This window comes from Lepidothrix coronata, unplaced genomic scaffold, assembly GCF_001604755.1.
Source record: "Lepidothrix coronata isolate B3197 unplaced genomic scaffold, Lepidothrix_coronata-1.0 Scaffold30, whole genome shotgun sequence".
Lineage (NCBI taxonomy): Eukaryota > Metazoa > Chordata > Aves > Passeriformes > Pipridae > Lepidothrix > Lepidothrix coronata.
The window spans coordinates 1,792,835-1,811,404 of record NW_016690210.1 but is presented as its reverse complement, the minus strand read 5'-3'; the positions used below and the strand labels follow the sequence as shown (position 1 = coordinate 1,811,404).

At 41.8% G+C, this 18,570-nt stretch overlaps 1 protein-coding gene across 2 annotated transcripts in view; it reads left to right on the top strand.

The window, feature by feature from the left end:
- ZBTB21 (zinc finger and BTB domain containing 21) overlaps positions 1–18,455 on the top strand; it is a 19,622-nt gene extending 1,167 nt beyond the window's left edge. Inside the window, exons 1-2 of one of the 2 annotated variants that reach the window (XM_017810980.1) lie at positions 7,168–7,356; positions 10,141–18,455. In XM_017810980.1, coding sequence (XP_017666469.1) covers positions 10,154–13,330 — 3,177 coding nt within the window. In that variant the 5' untranslated portion in view covers positions 7,168–7,356; positions 10,141–10,153 and the 3' untranslated portion in view covers positions 13,331–18,455. Of the gene's footprint in view, positions 1–7,167; positions 7,357–10,140 lie in introns of those variants that run through there. The other variant, XM_017810979.1, reaches the window with a different exon arrangement.
- The last annotated feature ends 115 nt before the right edge of the window (positions 18,456–18,570 follow it).

Sequence of the window (18,570 nt, the reverse complement as noted above, 5' to 3'; positions counted from 1 at the left end):
TGCCCAGCAATGGGACAAGAGGCAACGGGCAGGAACTGATGCACAAAATTTCCACCTAAACGTGAGGAAGAACTTCACTAGAACAGAGACCAGAGAAGCTGTGGAATCCCCCTCAGTGGAGATATTCCAGAACTGTCTGGACACAATCCTGTGCTGGGTGTTCTGGGATGACCCTGCTTCAGCAGGGAAGTTGGACCAGATTACCCTCTGAGGTCCCTTCCAACCTGACCCATCCTGTGATTTTGTAGACAAAGGGTAGCTTTGCTAGTCTGAGCACTGTTGGGCTGGTTTATTCATCAGGATGAAGTACATTTCATAGCCAGGTGGAGGAACCCTCAGTGCTGTGCTGTGCCTTTGCAGAAAGCCGTGGAAGGTGGTCACAGCTGCCAGAGAGAACTTTACTGTAATCCTTCCTAAAGTCCATGCTGACATTATATCCAGATTGGATGCAGCTCATGCAAAGGAACGGCACAAGAACATAATTTAAAGGAGTTATTATGAGACAGGAAATATTGTGGAATGTCATTATGTGCTGAGTTAGCTCATCTTAATAATTAAATAGCACTTGCTTTAATAGCTCAAGTTTTTTTGGACTTGGACTCACAGTGGAAATATGGGTGGGCTGTACATCTAAGAAGAGACTGTGATGAATTACACAGTCTCATGACTTTTTGTGAATACACTGAGTATCTTTTGGTTAAATTGTAATTAATCTTTTTATCCTCAGATAAATTTATATTAATAAATGGATTTTTTTGAGTGTATTTCTGTACAGGAATATTAAATCAGGGGTAGTAAATACGTACTTTTGATATTAAATCACGAGTAGTAAATACATACTACAGGTAAATCTAGTACCACTTTATGTGTGTATTGCCTGAACACAGACAGTTGTGGTGTTCTCTTGTGACTTTGCTCACACTGACTGCTCTGACTAAAATTTTCCACCAGCATTATGCTGATCTTCTTGAGGGGAAGTTTTGAGCGAATTTAAGCAACAGTTTTTATAAACCTTGTTTGCAAAAAAAAACCCCGAATTATGTGGCCCTTTCCTTTGGGTGAAAGGGGATCCGACGTCCCTTTCTCTCAGAATTGTGTTTCGCCCGCATGCTCTACACTTGTAAATCTCATAAGAACACTTTGTTCACCCGTGGAAAGTCCACCCACCCTGACTGGATTGTGAACGTTTAAAGAACTGTCATTTACATGTTCTCAGTAGGGACTTGCTGGGAGATGTCACAAATTACAAACCTCTGAAGTTTTCAGCTGCAACAGTGGGTGCCAGGCCAGGATTTCTCAGGGATTTCTCCAGCTGGGAGCTCCCCTGACTCTGCTGGAGCCAAGATAACCCCTGGGGATTGGAGTTGAAAATGAGTGTCTTGTGCCCTCAGTGCTGCTCTTGACTGATTTCAAGCATTTCCCTGGGATCCAGAACAGGATTAAAGTCATAATGAGTTGGGTGGGGTTTTTTAATGCTTAAAGTAACTTATCCTCTAGCACATATTATCCCTCTTATTTAATATAAAAAGAGGCAGTAGCTTTTAAGAAGTTCTTGAAGTCCTCTTTGTGCTGTACATTTAGCGATAAATGTGAACATTTGTGCCTCCTGTTCCTGCTGTGTAGTTTCCAAGTGCCAGGGTGATGCTGTGCCAGCTGACTCGGATTCAACATCTCACACTGAGAACCCTCTGCATCACCAGAAGCTGGGTATTACTGAGAAATTAGGTTTTATGAGCTCATGGGGGGGTTTTTGTGTGTGTGATGCTAGAGGATACTTGTACACAGAGAATTAAATAGTTGGTGCTGACCACACTTTCCTTAGAATTAGTAATGGGCAGGCCAACCTTTGGGTTTAACAGGACGACTTCACATAAAACCTTGAGCTTTCTTACTGTACTGAAGTTGTTTTGGTTGGAACTGCAGGAGCTGTGAAGCAGTTACTGTTAAAAAAAAAAAAAAAAAAAGTAATTTCCCATTATAGCTTTCAGGGTTTTGAAGTTTATTTTACCTGCCCAACAGTGATAATAAACAAGTGTAGACTCACCCGGGAGAGGAAGGAGGAGCTGGGGAGAGGAAGTTGGGCTGTAACCGGCACATGGTTTGTCCTGCGCTGGGAGGGGCCACGCTCTGAGTCACACGCTGCAGTTGCAACTGTTTCAGCTCTCGTTAAACTTCTGAGCAAGTGAGCTCTTTTGTAATGGGGTCTGTTGCATTTAATCAACTGAGATCCCCAGAAGGGAAGAAAAGTCTTCAGAAGCAGCAAAATCCTTCGTTGCAAGTGGAAACACTGCTTTAAAAACGGTGTTCTGTGCAGAGGGGGTTTCATTCCCAAAATAGTTATAATTTAGTATTAGTGTTTGTACTGTAATATTTCCTTTTTATTTCCCTTAATGATAATATTAAAGACAGCAGTTCTCTTATGTTTTCTTTTGTTCAGCAGTGAAATAAATTTAAAAAATCATCTGTTGTCTTTGCTTATTGGCTGCTTTATGTATTATGTTGTTCTGGAACAGTTCAGGCATATTTTATGGAGAAGAAGAGAATGTGTTGAGCAACTCTTTGACCTCCCTAAGCTCATTCTACCAACAACACCACCACCGTTTTGCAGCCCACCAAAAACCAGGAAAGATTCAAAATCACCTAGTCCTGGTTGTTGAGGGAGTTTTTCTCTCTTGTATTTAGTGAAACACCACATCTTGTGCAAATTCTTTCCATACAGTCCGTGATGAAAAGGCCTGAAAAATCCTTGGGGCAAATAATTTCAAAAAAACTGCTGTAAAACTTGTCCTTTGATAGGAATTTGTTTACAATTAAATTGCATTCTTTGGGAACCGATGAAATATTTTCCCCTTTTTTCTCCTGGAGCATTAATCTCCTTATCCCTGGTTTATCCTACCTCGGCACTGAACAGTGTGAGCCATCTTTAGGTTGCAGTTCATTCTCAGCAATGATGATCTTGTAAATCTCATGTAGAACTCAGGTAAAATTGCTGCTGTCTTTCCCCTTTTCCAGTTTCCTGTACTGTCTTCCCAGTATCTTGCCCATAATTGGTGATGGCAGAACGACATTTTCTTTGGATCCCTTCAGTGGGAGGAAGATACCTGCATTGCCTGAACCATAACTTTCTCACTTGGCAATTTTTTAGGCTCAGTTTTTGTATTAGCTGTGCATTTTTCAGATTAAATGTGTGACCTCTCCCCCTTCAAATCTTGTTTTTTTTAAAGAAACCTTTGTGTAAACACAATTCTGTTGATAGAAAAGTACCTTATATGGGTATAATTGGCTTCTCTTCCTATCTAAAATATGCCTGTAAAAAGCCACATTATAGTTATAGAAATATGCCCACAATTAGGGGGTTGTCATTTTGACTATACAAAATAATTAAAAAATTAAAAAAAATTAAAAGCAATCCGTAGACAAGATTTATTCTGAATTAGGCCAGTTAAACAAAGAAAAAGTGTAAAGGAATAGTAAAGGAATGACTGTTATGAATATTATTCCATTTGATATCTCAGCATTACCAGCAAAATAATAAAGTCTACCTGTAGAAAGAGTACAAGTGTACACGTTTGGTGTACATCTCCCCTTCTTCAAATTCTTGATTTCATGCATCTCTTACCAAAAAAGTCATATGAAATATTTCTGGGGATGACATTTCTGTAGGTTTTTGAATTATATGGCCATCAAGCCTTTTGGTCTTGTCCCGCCAGAAAGGTTCACATCACAAAGCTCAAGGGAATGGAAGCGGAAGAACTCCTTAGTGAAAAGTATTTTTAAACTTTTAAACTTTTCGATAGTTTGATTTAGTTCACAGCAGTTTGGAGGGTGAGTTACACGCCTTTCGGTTGAGACATTGAGGCCAGGACAAGTATTTTGTCAAACTGTGATTTCATCTTCACTAAGTGTTTCGGGAGGAACCAGGAGAGCTCACAGCCAGCGCGTATTCCTGCCCTCTCGCTTGCATCCCTTGGCTGTGCAATCCCGTGGTTTACTGCTCTGACACCAGCCAGTCCTTCCTTAGGGGTGGAGGAGACACCAACTGCTCCTTGCAGGAGCAATCCCTGGTTAGACTGGACTGAGAGTGAGATGAAAGTGCCCCCTTAGTGCTGTGTGTTTGTAACAAGAATGAGAAGGACAAGAGGAGCCTTGTGATGTTACTCTGACATGTTGCACTTTGCTGCGAGTCAGGAGGAGCTGTTTTAAGTGTCAGATGGGGAAACCAAGGGTGTGATCTGAACATGAAAAGTAGCCTCTAATTTCTAAGAGAATTTTTAGGCTGTGTCGGAGTAACTGCTCGTTATTTGTCCATTGTGTAGGGCAAGATAGAGAGACTGCACAATATTCAAACTGAGAGTAGTTTTAAATTAGATATTAGAAAAATATTCTTTACTGTGAGGTTAGTGAGACCCTGGCACAGGTTGCCTGGAGAAGTTGTGGATGCCCCATCCCTGGAAGTTGGACTGGGCTGGGAGCAATGTGGTTTAGTGGAAGGTGTCTCTGCCCATGGCAGGAGTGGGACTGGATGATCTTTAAGGTCCCTTCCAACCCAAAACATTCTGTGATTCTCTGATTATAGAATTCTTTTCCTCTCCCTATATTTCTGCTTCTGTATGTGTGGAGGATAAATAGTTGGAAATTAGTCCACCAATTTCACACACTAGCAAACATGTTCTTTATCTCATTTTATGCCTCTCTTCACTGTAGTGAGTCTCTCCTTGCTGCTGACTTATTGTGCATGAAAAAGCATTTGTCTTCTCGGAGAGAGTTCACAGTATTGTCAGCAGCAGGAAACAGCAATAGCAGTGAAACAGCAATAGCAGTGAAATCACATTTCAGTAAACCCAGGGAGAGAGAAATCCTCAAACTTGCAGGAAGAGGTTACTTAAGTGTATAGTTAGAAAAAGATTAAAGAAGTGCAAACAGTCTTTCTGTGCAGGTTTGGAGCTTTTACATACAGCTTTTGGGGGTGTGTAGGGGAGTGTGTAAATATATATGTACTATAGGAGAGTGTGTTGCAAAGGCTGTTGATGGGAGAAGAGACGTTTTATAAACTGTTGTCAAGCTCCAGTAAAAAAACCCTGCGTAGAAACCTTGAGTAGAAGCTTAAGCGGTGTTTGTTTGTTTTGCATCTGGACTTCTGATGAGTAATCAGATGTTTTTCCTTCCTTGTGTCTGAAACAGCACCTGAATTACCAGAGCCATCAGATCCTCTGCAAAGCACTCACAACGGAGTGCAACATTCCCGCATTTACCTGGGGATGCCCCGGGAACTCACTGAGTCTTGCAATCCATGTTTCTTTGCTTTCTTAGTGGGTTTGCCCCCGCCACGCTTCCTGTGTGTTCTCCCTGAAGAAAACCCTGTTCAGTCTCCCTTGGTTCCTGTCTCCTCTGCGTGTGTTTCCTCCTCCGTCCTTGTATTCCCTGCTTCCAGCCGCAGTTTCTCACAGCCCTGGCGCCTCCTTGCTGCAAAATCGCATCTCATTAAGGGCTTCAGAACATCGTCTTTCCCAGTTCCACCCCCAAGGCGCTGTTAATGGAGCTCTAGCTGACAGCTGTGTCCTTGTAATGGATGTCAGGAGGCAACATCAACATCTTCTCTTAGTTGCTCGTGTGTATTTGTTGCTCGTGTGTAGCTGTTACACTGAGATCAGTCACGCAAATATCTTGCCCTAAAGTTTCAGTGTTGGTGGCTTCGTTGTTTCTAAAGGTGAAATTTCAAGTGGGTGAAGCTGGTGGAACAAATTCCTGACAAAGAATGAGCAGTTTCGTGGCTTCTCTTGCTGCAACTGTGATGCTCATCTGACCTCTCAGTGAGATATCAAGCTTCTGTCCTAGAAAATAGCCAACAGGTATAAAAAGCTGGATTGATTTTGTTTGTTGCTTTGTTTCCTACGTCATTTTTAGGGAGCTGAATCAAGTCACTGGGAGGTGAAATGAGCAGCCGAGCTGGTGAAAGGAAGGGGAGGGTACCACGGGGCTGGGAGGAGGAGGTGTGACAGTAAGGGACAGAGGAAAGGAAGGGGAACTACCACCTCAAAGACAGGTGAATGTTGAAGACCAAGAAACTGTTGGGCCAAAGATTGAGCCTTTCCACTCTTTCCTTGAGTAGAGCTTTCCTGAGTAGAGATTTCCTTTTTTATTTTTTTTTCCTGGAAGTAATTTTGAAATAGTAGAGGTGTCTTTTTCTATCCTTGTTCAAAATATAAAATAAAAGCAATCTTGTACCAAATATGGTACTTAGGTTTCTGAAATTTAGTTTGCTGAGATCAGTAGAGGGCTGTTGATGGAGGGAATTAGGAGACTGGAGCCTCTCTGACCAGGAAAGACTGAGGGAGCTGGGGCTGTTCAGCCTCCAGAGCAGACACTGAGAGGGGACCTCCCCCAGGTCTGTAGGGTCTGCAGGGAGGGGGCAGAGGATGGACCAGGCTCTTCTCAGCAATGGCACAAGAGGAATGGGCAGGAACTGATGCCCAGGAAGTTCCACCTGGACATGAGGAAGAACTTCTTTCCTCTGCAGTGACCGAGCACTGAACAGATCGTCCAGGGAGGGTGGGAGATATTCCAGACCCATCTGGACACAATCCTGTGCCATGTGCTCTGGAATGACCCTGCTGGAGCAGGGAGGTTGGACCAGATGACCCCACTGTGGTCCCTTCCAACCTGACCCATTCTGTGATTCTGTGAAGACTTAACACCAAAATCTCTTCTTGGCCTCCTGAAGGAAGGCTGCAGGTGCTCCTGCTGCACTTGCTCTTCCTGGGTTTGTAGTTTTACTGTCACTGTTCCTCCTGAGGACCAGCAGCTGCTGTGCCATGTGGCACACAGACAATGGGAGATTTCCTGATATGCTCCTGCTGTTTCCTTGATGTCACCCAAACATCATGGAAGAAAATAAAAAGAGCTTTGTTTCCAGTCAGTAGTGAAGGTGGCTGGAAAACATGGTTGGAGAGAATAGAAGCAGATTATTTGGAGGAAAGAACTTAGGTAGCTAATGGCAAAGTAATCTTTAGCTGAGAAGTAAGAGTCCTCAAACACCTGGAACCAGATCTAGTATTACAGGAGACTCCAGAGGTCTGGATCTACACACTGTGCCAGACACAGCTTTTGTGGGGGGCTAAACAGACAAACACTGGCTTTGGGGACACTGTTGGGAGAAGTTCTTGTCTTCCTGTGGCTGCTCCAATTGCTGCCTCTTCAGTAATGCCAATGCAGTCGTTGTGGTTTAATATCAAAATTGACCAGCATTTGAAAATTAATAATTCTGGAGTTTTATTTATTGTCTGATCTGCTGTGTCACACAGGCCTGCAGGTATTTATACTGGCACAGCTGGAGGAGGAGTGACCTGCAGTGTGCGGGTAAGATGAACAAGAGAGCAGAAGTAACTTGGATCAACTTTGTTACTGAAAAGTGTTCATGTAGTGAAATTTTAACACATTGTACATTTACTCGGGTAATCTTTGGATTTTTTTTTTTCACATCTAAGCGTTTCAGGCTTTTAGATGGTCTGTGTAAATGTCTTAAAATGGTTCTGCAAAACAGTTCTGGTTTTGCTTCTTGGTGCCATAGTTTCTTTTATTTCTGCCTGTTGTGTCTAAAGGCTACTTAGCTGAAAGTCAAGCACTTGAATTAGGAAATACCAGGATTAAAGCTGCTTTTTCAGGATTAATTTGTTCCCCTGCCATTTGTGTACCTTGCAGCCTTGGTTACTGTTAAAGTGACACAGTTACATTGCACCAAATCCTCCTTCATTGCATGAGCATGAAAGGGAGGGATGATTGTCTTTTGTCATGTTATATGTAGTGAATTGAAGGTGTTCTAGGAATAAAAGAGGATGGGGAAAGAAGGATGGGTGGCTGTTGGGCTCTGCTTTAGATGTGTAGATTTTCCACCAGTCTCTGCTGGTTACACTGAGTTACTGTGCTAGGATGGACAAAGGGACACATAGTAATTACATGGTGTTTGTTCTGCCAGTCTTACACAAAACACAGGGCCTGGGCAAAGCAGATTAAAGTGAAACATTTGAAAACATTTCAAAATATGTGACTAATACACTGTATTTTCACTCTGTCCTCGAAGGTGGGGGTTATGCAGCAACGTGTATTGGGTGTCTCTACACCACTGTTCTAGTTCAAGCTCCCTGAGCACGCCGTTGATCTGTTCCCTCCATAAACCCTCTGCAAGTTGCATCCCAGATGAATCACTTGGGTTTGCAAACTCACCTTCTTCCAGATGAAGCTAAAGGAAAAGATGCCTTCCTGGAACACTTGTTCCTATAACACTCCAGGTGTTAAGGGGTGCTCAGACCGTGAAACTGGATTAGGGCTGCTCAGACCTGACCACTTTAAATTGCAGTGGCACCCACAAAGGAGAGGGGTACTGAACCACCATCCATCCTCATCCCCCCCCAGTATTTTTAAGCAAAACACAGAAAGCAAACCAAGCCAGATTGGTTTCTCAAATGAAGAGTGACTGCACTGCTTTTTTTAGATGAAGGTGTGGGGGGATTATGCATTATAACTATAACTATCTGAGGTGAATTAAGGATAAATTAGTGTTTGTGAAATGACACTGCAAGGCACTGAAACACTCAATAAAGACTGATTTGGTGAGGAAACAGCATTCTGCTTTTCCTATTGCCATGGCACTGTGAAGTCATTTGGGAGCTTCAGATGCAGAAGTGGCAGCTCAATGCCCAGAGATGCAGCACCTTTTCTGTCATTTCTCAGTAATACCAATTCAGGCTTTGATCACTTACTTGTATCCATTTGTTGTAAGTTTTACCACCCTCATTTATTAATCACGGGGTTACAGCCTCTTAGTACTGTTTTTTTATTTTTATAAACTTTACAGTGTTGCTTGTAAGCTGATGGACACTGAAACCTTTTCATTGTCTCTGTATTTATATGTATAAATCATAAACTAAAGAGTAATTTCTCAAATCAGCTGTAGAAAGAAGAGAATTGCTTTTAACAGACACATCATTGACATGTTTTATACCACCATGGAGGAAGGCAGTGTAAAGAGTGTCTACAAAAAACAACAAAAAAAAGGAAAATTGGATATTGCTGATTTGTCTGTGTGTGTCACTGTGCACAGATGTATAAATTCCAATTCCTGCCCCAGAAGTTCTTGATTTATACTAACTTAAAACCTGATTCTCTTTTTTTGTTAAGCTCCAATCAGGAGCAGTATATTGAGTTATTGAGACATCCTGCAGTACGGAGTAGGTTGTGTTTTGAAGCACATGGAACATGGAGATTTCTTCACTGCAGCTTAATTTGTGCTCACTGTACTCCTAGATGCATCCCAGGCTAACTGTTCCTCAATATATGGAATGTGGGCATAAAGTGCTCTCCTGCTAATGAGTAAAATGGGGACTTCAGTTCTCTGGTTGCTTTTCAGCTACAGCAAAGTAATGCAGAGATAGAGCAAAGCAATGCAGGGATACCTCGGTGAAAACTGTGACATTTCCCAGATCCTGCCAGTACAGTTTTAAGTGACACATATTTGATTGCTGGAAGTATATAATTAACAGCACTTACTAAGCATAAACAAACATGATAAATTTAGATTACAGACAATAATCCTGCTTCCTTCTCCCTTCCCAGCATTAATGCCCTTTCCATCATCCTATTAAAAGTGACAGGAAAACCCCCTTAATTTGTTTGGTCAGCAGGAGACTGTCAGGGTTGCTTAAGCTCAGAAAGGTGAGTTGGTATAACTAAGTTTAGACATCTGATCCGAAAGTTTATCAATGCAGCTGTCAAGACAGGTCTTCATAAAGCTAAAGCAGAGATAGAGAGTGAAATGACGGAACTGTTCCTCCCTGTGTATTGCAGGAAAAGAACACAGCCCACCCATCATATTTGTGGTGTCATATTTCTGATTTAAGATCAGCCATTAACAGGGTACTGGAAAGTGGTCAGATGAGCTGGTTGTTCCCATGCCTGTGCGTCTGTTGGAACTGACAGTGTTGTTTTCATTCCCACACCTTTCCTCCAAACAAAGCCGTTTCCTTAATCACTATTTGTTGGTGGTTTGGCCAGTGTACTGTAGTACAGGGGGGATTAGGTGTGTTTGCTTTACCTCTTACCGTTCACACAAGGCAACCTACAACTTTTGTTGTTGTTCTTTTTCAGAGGCATCAGAATCATGGAGGGGCTCTTGCACTACATAAACCCAGCACATGCAATTTCCCTTCTGAGCACCCTGAATGAGGAACGTCTCAAGGGGCAGCTGTGTGACGTTGTGCTCATAGTGGGCGACCAGAAATTTCGAGCCCATAAGAACGTTCTGGCTGCCAGCAGTGAATACTTCCAGACTCTGTTCACAAACAAGGAGAACGAGTCTCAGTCAGTGTTTCAACTCGACTTTTGTGAGCCGGATGCTTTTGATAACGTGTTGAACTACATTTATTCTTCATCCTTGTTCATTGAGAAAGGCAGTCTCGCAGCTGTGCAAGAGCTGGGCTACAGTCTTGGGATATCCTTTCTCACAAACATCGTTTCCAAGAGTCCTCAAGCTCCTTTTCCTGCTTGCCCTATCAAGAAAATACTGTATCAAGATGAAGATGAAAGTAGTTCCCAGAAGAGAAGTGTCATCGTCTGTCAGAACAGAATTGAAGCACAAGCGAAAAGCATAAATCAAACGCAGCACGATTTAAGCCATACTCCTAAACCTTCGCCCTCTGTGGCGGTCAAAACTAGCAGCAGACCACAAATAACAAAACCAACTGAAACCCTTCACAACTTATCACTGACTGAAAGGAGGTGGCTGAAAGAAAGTCCTTTGGGCTATACGAAGGTTCATGAAACTTCTGGAACTGTGGAGGATCAGGGCAGGGGTGGTTTGGTGAAAAGGAACACGGTGCTGCCTCAGATGCCTTTAGCAGAGAAGGAAATTGCAGACGACGAGCCAGGAAGCAGTGGTCAGCTTCTGAGAGGAAAGGCTGTGGAGATGTCACTGAAGAGACCACGACCACCAGTCTTGTCTCTGCGTGGGGCATCGGAATCCACGGTTTTGTTGCGAGAGGCGGGAAAAGGAAACGGTCAAGGCGAAGACAGGAATTTGCTGTACTACTCTAAATTAGGGCTGGTAATCCCATCTAGTGGGTCTGGCCCAGAAAACCAAAGTATTGACAGAAGTGGGCCCCTTGTGAAAAGTCTTCTGCGGAGGTCACTGTCCATGGACAGCCAGGTTCCTATTTACTCACCTTCCGTTGACCTAAAACCTGCACAGGTGTCGTCCTCCTCCTCACCGGGAACTAACGATTCCCAGAAAACATTTAACGTCGTGTCCCAGAAGTCATCCTTGAAAGAGTCATCGGAGAAGTTAGTCCTGGATGAGAAACCACAGGTAATACACCCACATCGCCTTAGGTCTTTCAGTGCCTCTCAGTCCACTGACAGGGAGGTGGCTTCCCCTCTCTCGGAGGTGCGGATAAAAACCGAACCGAGCAGTCCACTCTCAGATCCCGCTGAAATTATAAGAATTACGGTGGGTGATGGTTCAGCCTCGACAAATAAAGACTTTGCTTTTAAAACCGAGGATGATCACAAGGAACCGAGCAGAATTCCAGCAAAAAGGAGGTTTCAGGACGATAGAATGCTGCCATTCAAGAAGCTGAAGGCGGATGAGCAGGGTTCTCCTGGCTCAGAAGAGAACTTTGAGGAAGGCTCAAGCCCTCCGCACCTTGATGCTGATTTTCCTGATTCTGATGTCAGTAAAGATGAGTACAGCGAGATGGAAGAAGCAAGACCAAATAAAAAATTTAAATGCAAACACTGCCTTAAAATCTTCAGATCGACAGCAGGTCTTCATCGTCACGTTAACATGTATCATAATCCAGAGAAGCCCTATGCTTGTGACATATGCCACAAGAGATTTCACACCAACTTCAAAGTGTGGACGCACTGCCAGACCCAGCATGGAATCGTGAAGAACCCCTCACCGGCCTCCAGTTCTCACGCGCTCTTGGATGAAAAATTCCAAAGAAAACTGATCGATATAGTGAGGGAGAGGGAAATCAAAAAAGCTCTGATCGTGAAACTGAGACGTGGCAAGCAGAGCTTTCAGGGCCAGTCCGCTTCACAAGCACAGCAGGTCATCAAGAGGAATTTAAGGTCGAGAACCAAAGGAGCCTATATTTGTACCTACTGTGGGAAAGCTTATCGCTTCCTCTCGCAGTTCAAACAGCACATAAAAATGCACCCAGGGGAGAAACCCATCGGAGGGAACAAGACTCCTAAGCAGAAGGATCACATTCATATTGAAAGCCCAGTGGAGAACAAGGAGGTTTATCAGTGCCGGCTCTGCAATGCCAAGCTCTCCTCACTCATTGAACAGGGAAATCACGAGCGACTCTGTAGGAACGCCACTGTCTGTCCTTACTGCAGCCTTAGGTTTTCTTCTCCAGAGCTGAAGCACGAGCACGAAAGCAAGTGTGAGTACAAGAAGCTCACTTGCCTCGAGTGTATGCGTACCTTCAAATCGTCCTTCAGCATCTGGCGCCATCAGGTTGAGGTTCACAATCAAAACACGATGGCTCCGTCAGAGAACTTTTCCTTACCTCTCATGGATCACAACGGGGAAGTAACCAGTTCGTCCAGGTTGCCCCCGCAGTCAGAGTCCAATAAAATGAACAACTTTGTTGCTGCGAAGGAGGATGGTGTGTTCAGTGACTCGTCAGAACAAATCAACTTTGATTCTGAAGACTCCTCATGCCTACCTGAGGACTTAAGTGTCTCCAAACAGTTTAAAATCCAGATCAAAGAAGAGCCTGCGGATGACATCGAGGACGAGGTCACCGAAACGAGCAGGGAACCTAAGGAAGTGGTCTCCAAGAAGGATGCCAACTTGTGGCCCTGCGAGAAGTGTGGGAAGATTTTCACCTTGCGCAAGCAGCTGGAGCGTCACCAGGAGCTCCTGTGCTCCGTGAAGCCCTTTATTTGCCACGTGTGTAACAAGGCCTTCCGAACGAATTTCCGGCTGTGGAGCCACTTCCAGTCTCACATGTCGCAGGCTGCAGAGGAGGCCACGAACAAGGAGCCTGAGATATGCCCACCAGCTAACTCCCCATCCCCGCCGCCCTTACCCCCGCCCCCGCCGCTCCCCAAAATCCAGCCTCTGGAGCCGGATAGCCCCACGGGCTTGCCGGAGAGCTCCAGTACTACTGAGAAGTTGTTCGTGCCCCAGGAGTCAGACACGCTGTTCTACCACGCCCCGCCGCTCTCAGCAATCACATTTAAAAGACAGTACATGTGCAAACTCTGTCACAGGACTTTCAAGACGGCTTTTAGTCTCTGGAGCCACGAACAGACACACAATTAAGCTTTAACAGAAACCTTACAAAGCTGTGTTCAGGGTCTCACATGTCTGCCACACAGACTCGAAATTTTAAGAGGATCAAAACGATGATGAAAAATGTGGAATCTGTGATGCTGCTTGGGTTTGAAGATTAGGGGAAGCTAACTTGGTTATTAGGTAGAAAGCAGAGTAATTTAAAATCCTGTGGTCTGGGATCTGATGGTAACAGTATAAATTTTATTTCATTTAACACTGAAATGCGATTGCATCTGGATTGTATGCATGGATCTTCATCCTGTGATGTTGGTGTGTGCGTGTGTATTATATATAAAGTTATATATTAAATGAAAGAGCAACAACAATTTGGATTCTAACTGTGAGCTTATAGTAGTGAAATACTGTAACCAACTTCGTTAATTTGTTTTCAAAAAGGAAGCCAACACACGAGCTCCATATAAATGGTTGCCATGCACTGGCAGTTAGGGAGGAGGTGGATGGAGTGTCTTGCTGTATTGACTTAGGTCTTAGAAACCTTTAGCAATAACAAATAAACCTCAACTTTGAGTAATCCTGATGTTATTGGATACGAATGTTTGCTATTTTAAGGGAACACGGAATTGTTTTATTGTTGTATGGAACTTGTGCAAATTAAAATAGAATCTAAAGTCAGCAATATTATTTACTAAGATTTTATATAAGAAGTAGCAGCAAGTCTGCTCTCAGCCATTTAATTTTAAGTTTCTAAGGAAAATCAAGAGTGGGGGTACTTTGCTTTATATAATGTCCCAAAGACTAATTTCCCATGGATACTTGGGTAGCTGAAGTCATTGTATAACAGCCATCATAATGCAAATGGTACTGTTTGTAACATGAACTGGGGTTGAATGGACGTCAGACAAGTTTCATAGCTTTGTTTCCACTATTTGTACAACTGTTTGTAATTCTGACTACAAAGGAATGTATAACTATTAAATCAACAGGAGAGAGCTCATCGAGGGACAGAAGATGAGCTGTGTTTCTAAACACAGTCATAAACTTGGCCATGAGTACAAAGATGTGTTTTAACAGAACCTAAAAAATGTAAATATTTATATAGACACCTGTATAAATGAAGAAGTATGTATTTGAAATTTGTATTAAGCGTTGCATATCCAGCTCAAAGCAGAGGAGAAAATCACACTACAATCACAGCGTTTTATGAATACAATGCATAGAGTAGTTCTTTCTGCAGCTTTTCTATCATATGTGATACTGTGTTGCAATTTTCCAATTTGTCGAAAATTGTGGTAATAATGGAACCACTGCCATGTGGTTCCATTATTTTACCTCAAATCACAACTGGAGCATTTAGTGTAAGTAGGATCATACATATTTACCAGGAGCTGTAGTGAGGGTCCAAATTTTTCTGTTAAGTAAAGGAAATGCTTTCCCAGAAGCGTGAGGTGAACTAACAGTGAGGAATTCTTCTGCTGGAATTTAAACTCGGTGGAGTGGTGATGGATTAGAGTGAAGGTAAATGATGCAAACGTTGTTTCTGATCCTGACCAACCTTCCCCCTGCAGGGCTGGGAGAGGGGGGATGTCATTCCACACTGCTGAGTCAGAGCCCAGTCTGTGCTGAAGCCAGCACAGAGTTTGGTCACCGGTTTCAGGGGGAGCCGGAGTGAGGCTTTAGTTCTGTGTGTAACCATGTATGTGACTGTTCTTTCAGTATCCCAAACTCAAAAGTTGGAAGAATTGCAAGCCGACACTTAAGATTTATCAAAATTAAGCACAAATGTAATTCCTAAGAATCTGAGGATGGGCATCCTTAATCAGGCACACACCAGAGTAGATTTTTCCCAGTGAAAGCCCAAGTGTGCCACCATTTTTTTCCAACAGATTTTTAATTATTTTTCCTGTGATTTAAGTTTAAAAGAATTAGCTCAGGATGGACCCCTGACTTTTTTTTTCCAGCTACCAAAAAATTTGCAATGTTAGTTTCAAGCTTCTTCTGCTTCATTTTTGACCAAAACCTAAAATTGTTACTGAACACTTCTATTAGTAACATATTGTTCTTTTTTTGCCCTCTTCCAGGCAAATTGTAGCTGAATATGATTAGGCTAATTTGCTTGAATATCAGTTAAACTCTTTCAGTGGCATTGCAGTTAAAGAAGGTACTTGCTTAATAGTGACATTTCCATTACTGACTCTTTTTATTCCACCCAATGAGACTAAATTTCTTTCCTACCAGAAACAATTTCAAACTAAAATGGTTATTGCACTTAACCCGGCTTAAAAAAAAAAAATCAGAAGAACATCAAGCCCCACGAAGTATCCTTCAAATGTATTTAAGAAATCGGTGCATATAAAATATGAACACGTTTTTGTAAAACGGTTCCTGAGTTTTCCTCAGCTATTCCCCTACACAACAGTCTCAAAGCATAGATGTGAAGTTCTTTCTAAAGGAAGGTGGCAGCGAGCTCAGCTGGGTCAGAGCCATCTCACTTCCAACTGGGATTCTGCTCTGTGATAGGATGAGAAATTTTACACACTTTAAATCAAAATCTTGTGCAACATTTTTGCAGAAACCTTGAGCTTTTTCCTAGTGTGCTAAAAAATCCATCAAATATTTTTGGTCTAAATAGCCTCCTAAATTTTTCTTCAGTGTTTGGGGGGTTTTTTGTTTGGTTGGTTGGTTTTTTTTTAATTTTGTTTTCAACTTCGAGCGTGTTCTGTGTGTTTGTTTGTTTTTTTTTTTAAATTTGGTTCCTGTTGTTTAGTAAAGGAATTCAGGATCTCTAAAATTTAAATATGAGATGTTTATATAGCAGTTCTGGTTTTCTATTAGCTTTTATACAGTATCTTAAAAAGCCCTTGATAGAAGTGTTTATTTTGGAGGATACGGAATAAATATGCTTCCACTTATATAACTTTAATATATGTTTTAAAAGTTAAATTATGGAAAAAAAAATGTTAGTTGCTTGTTTATAAATAAAGATCTTTTGAAGAGTGTCTAGTTTGGCCACAGCCAAAATAAAAGGCAAATTTATTGATACAAAAGCCTGTCTTCAGCATATTTTGTTTAATTTTATAGCTGTGTACTAAAGTGACACAAAGTTAGAGGTCTTGTTAAATATAAAAAGTGTTTTGCTTTTTTTCTTAAAACTTGTGACAGGAATGTGCAGATGTTTTAATATATAGATTAGAATCTATAATTCTCCTCCTTTTTTTGCTATTTTTATAATCTGTCAGATAAATCTCAGTGAACTATCCTGCTTCAGTGGAAGTAGAGGGGAAACTTGTGTTGCATTTTAAGAGGAGCAGGGCTGAGCCATGAAATGTATTTTGGTTTGGGACTTTTTTTTTCCTTTCAGGCACCGTGTTGGCAAAGCCTCTGAGCCTATGCTTAAGTCCGTTAAGATCAGTCTTAATTTATTTTTTTTTAAGTCCTTAAGTTCTTTGCTGAATTGGGACCATGATCAGCCTTGAAAATGAGCAATGGCAGCAAAATACGTACAGATTTTGGTTTTTAAAGTCCTGGAACCGAAAGTTAAAATTAATTTTCCTCTCCGTAAAACCTGCATATAGAATTGGGTGTAGCTTTACAAAAGCAAAGGATGTGAACCAGGAATGATACTGTCTTTAGTTTTGGGGTTTTTTTTTGGTAAGGGGGAGAGAAACACCCCGTGACAGGTAATTAAGGAGGCAGTTGGTGAAGTGGGCGACTGCAGAGTTTGTCTGGGGTGTTTCAGAACTGAGATATTTCCTTATCTCTGACCCCAAACAGCTGTAAGAGGCTTTTCCTGCATTTCCTGTTTAGGCAGGAACATCCAGGAGGTTTTTTTGCCTGATATTGTTTGTTTTCCCCCCAAGCAGGACACATGGGTTTGCTCTGAAGCTCTACACGGACTCTTGTTTCTGTTCCAAGCTCCCAGTGTTAAAACTGGTTCCTCCCATGGGATAAGGACAGACTATGCCTAATTTCTTGGCTCTTCACAGTGAGGGTGCAAATATCTGGCATGAGCCTGTAATCTGGCATGTGCCTATACTGTTCAATGAAATTGTTTACATTTTCTTACCAGAACATTTAATTAAAAATCAAAACGAGCTTAGGGGTTTGGGGTTTGTTGGGGATTTATTTTTGGGGTTTTTTTTTGGTTTTGTTTTTGTTTTGGTTTTTGGTTTTATTTTTTAGTGTTGGTGTTAATGAATCAGTGTTAAAAATCTTTTTCTGTTGTTGCTGAGCACAGCCTGATAGTATTTTTAATGGCATTGATTCTTGTTTATTTAAAATGACTTGTGAAAAACCGTACTGTAACTGCTCTACAGAAAGGGACACTATCAAGAGAAAGTTTGGGTACAGAAAATGGACTTACCTGTATTAGAAATACTTGACATTAATAAAATTGAAGAATTGAGTCTTAACACTTGAGCTGCTTTTGGGCACGAAAATGCCCACTCCAGGCATCCTCAGTTGTTGCAGAGATGTCTGGAAAATGTATCTGAATTCTGTGGGTTGAGCTGATTTTTCATGTTGCTTTTTCTCTCACTGTGCCAGAATAAAGGACTCAATCCAGTTTTTCCTTTTTCCAGCTTCTCATCAATACACATTATCTTTCAAAGACACAAGCTTCCCACTACTGCAGCAGCATCTTTAATTCAAATATGTGCATAAAACCAGGACAAGCTCCCCTTTGCAATGTAACATGCAAAATACACTTCAAGTACATATTTTAAGGCTTATTCTTGACAGTGTCCCTTTTTAAAAAAGCAGGAAAATGGGATCGCTTTTAGTGCTTGGGTACAGGGGAACAGATTCCTACAGTTTCTAAAAATTGGGATTATCCAATACATTTGCTAGAGAATTTTTCCAGTTAGTTACACAAAATCACTTGTCATTTTAAAGGATTATAGAGGTCAGACAAAGGATGCTGGGTTTATAATCCTGTGTACCTTGTACCTTATACATTCTATATCTGTTCAATACACCAGGATGGGTTTTTACTTTTTTTAGGACTGAGACTTAATAGCTTAAGGTAACTTTTTCTTTAATGTAATGTAAATCCATTGCTGCTTTGTACAACTTTTTCTACCGTGTGTTTTCTTTACTTAGATCTTGACTAAGAACTGTTGGCGTCCAATAAACTTACACTTTGTTTCTTTTGAAATTACTGTGTCTTCTGCTGGAATCTCTTGGCGAAGTGGGATGTTATTGCACATACCATTGTGTCTGCAGGGGTGGGAAGCCTGTTTGTAAAAAAGCATCTTTTGTTCTGGTTTTTT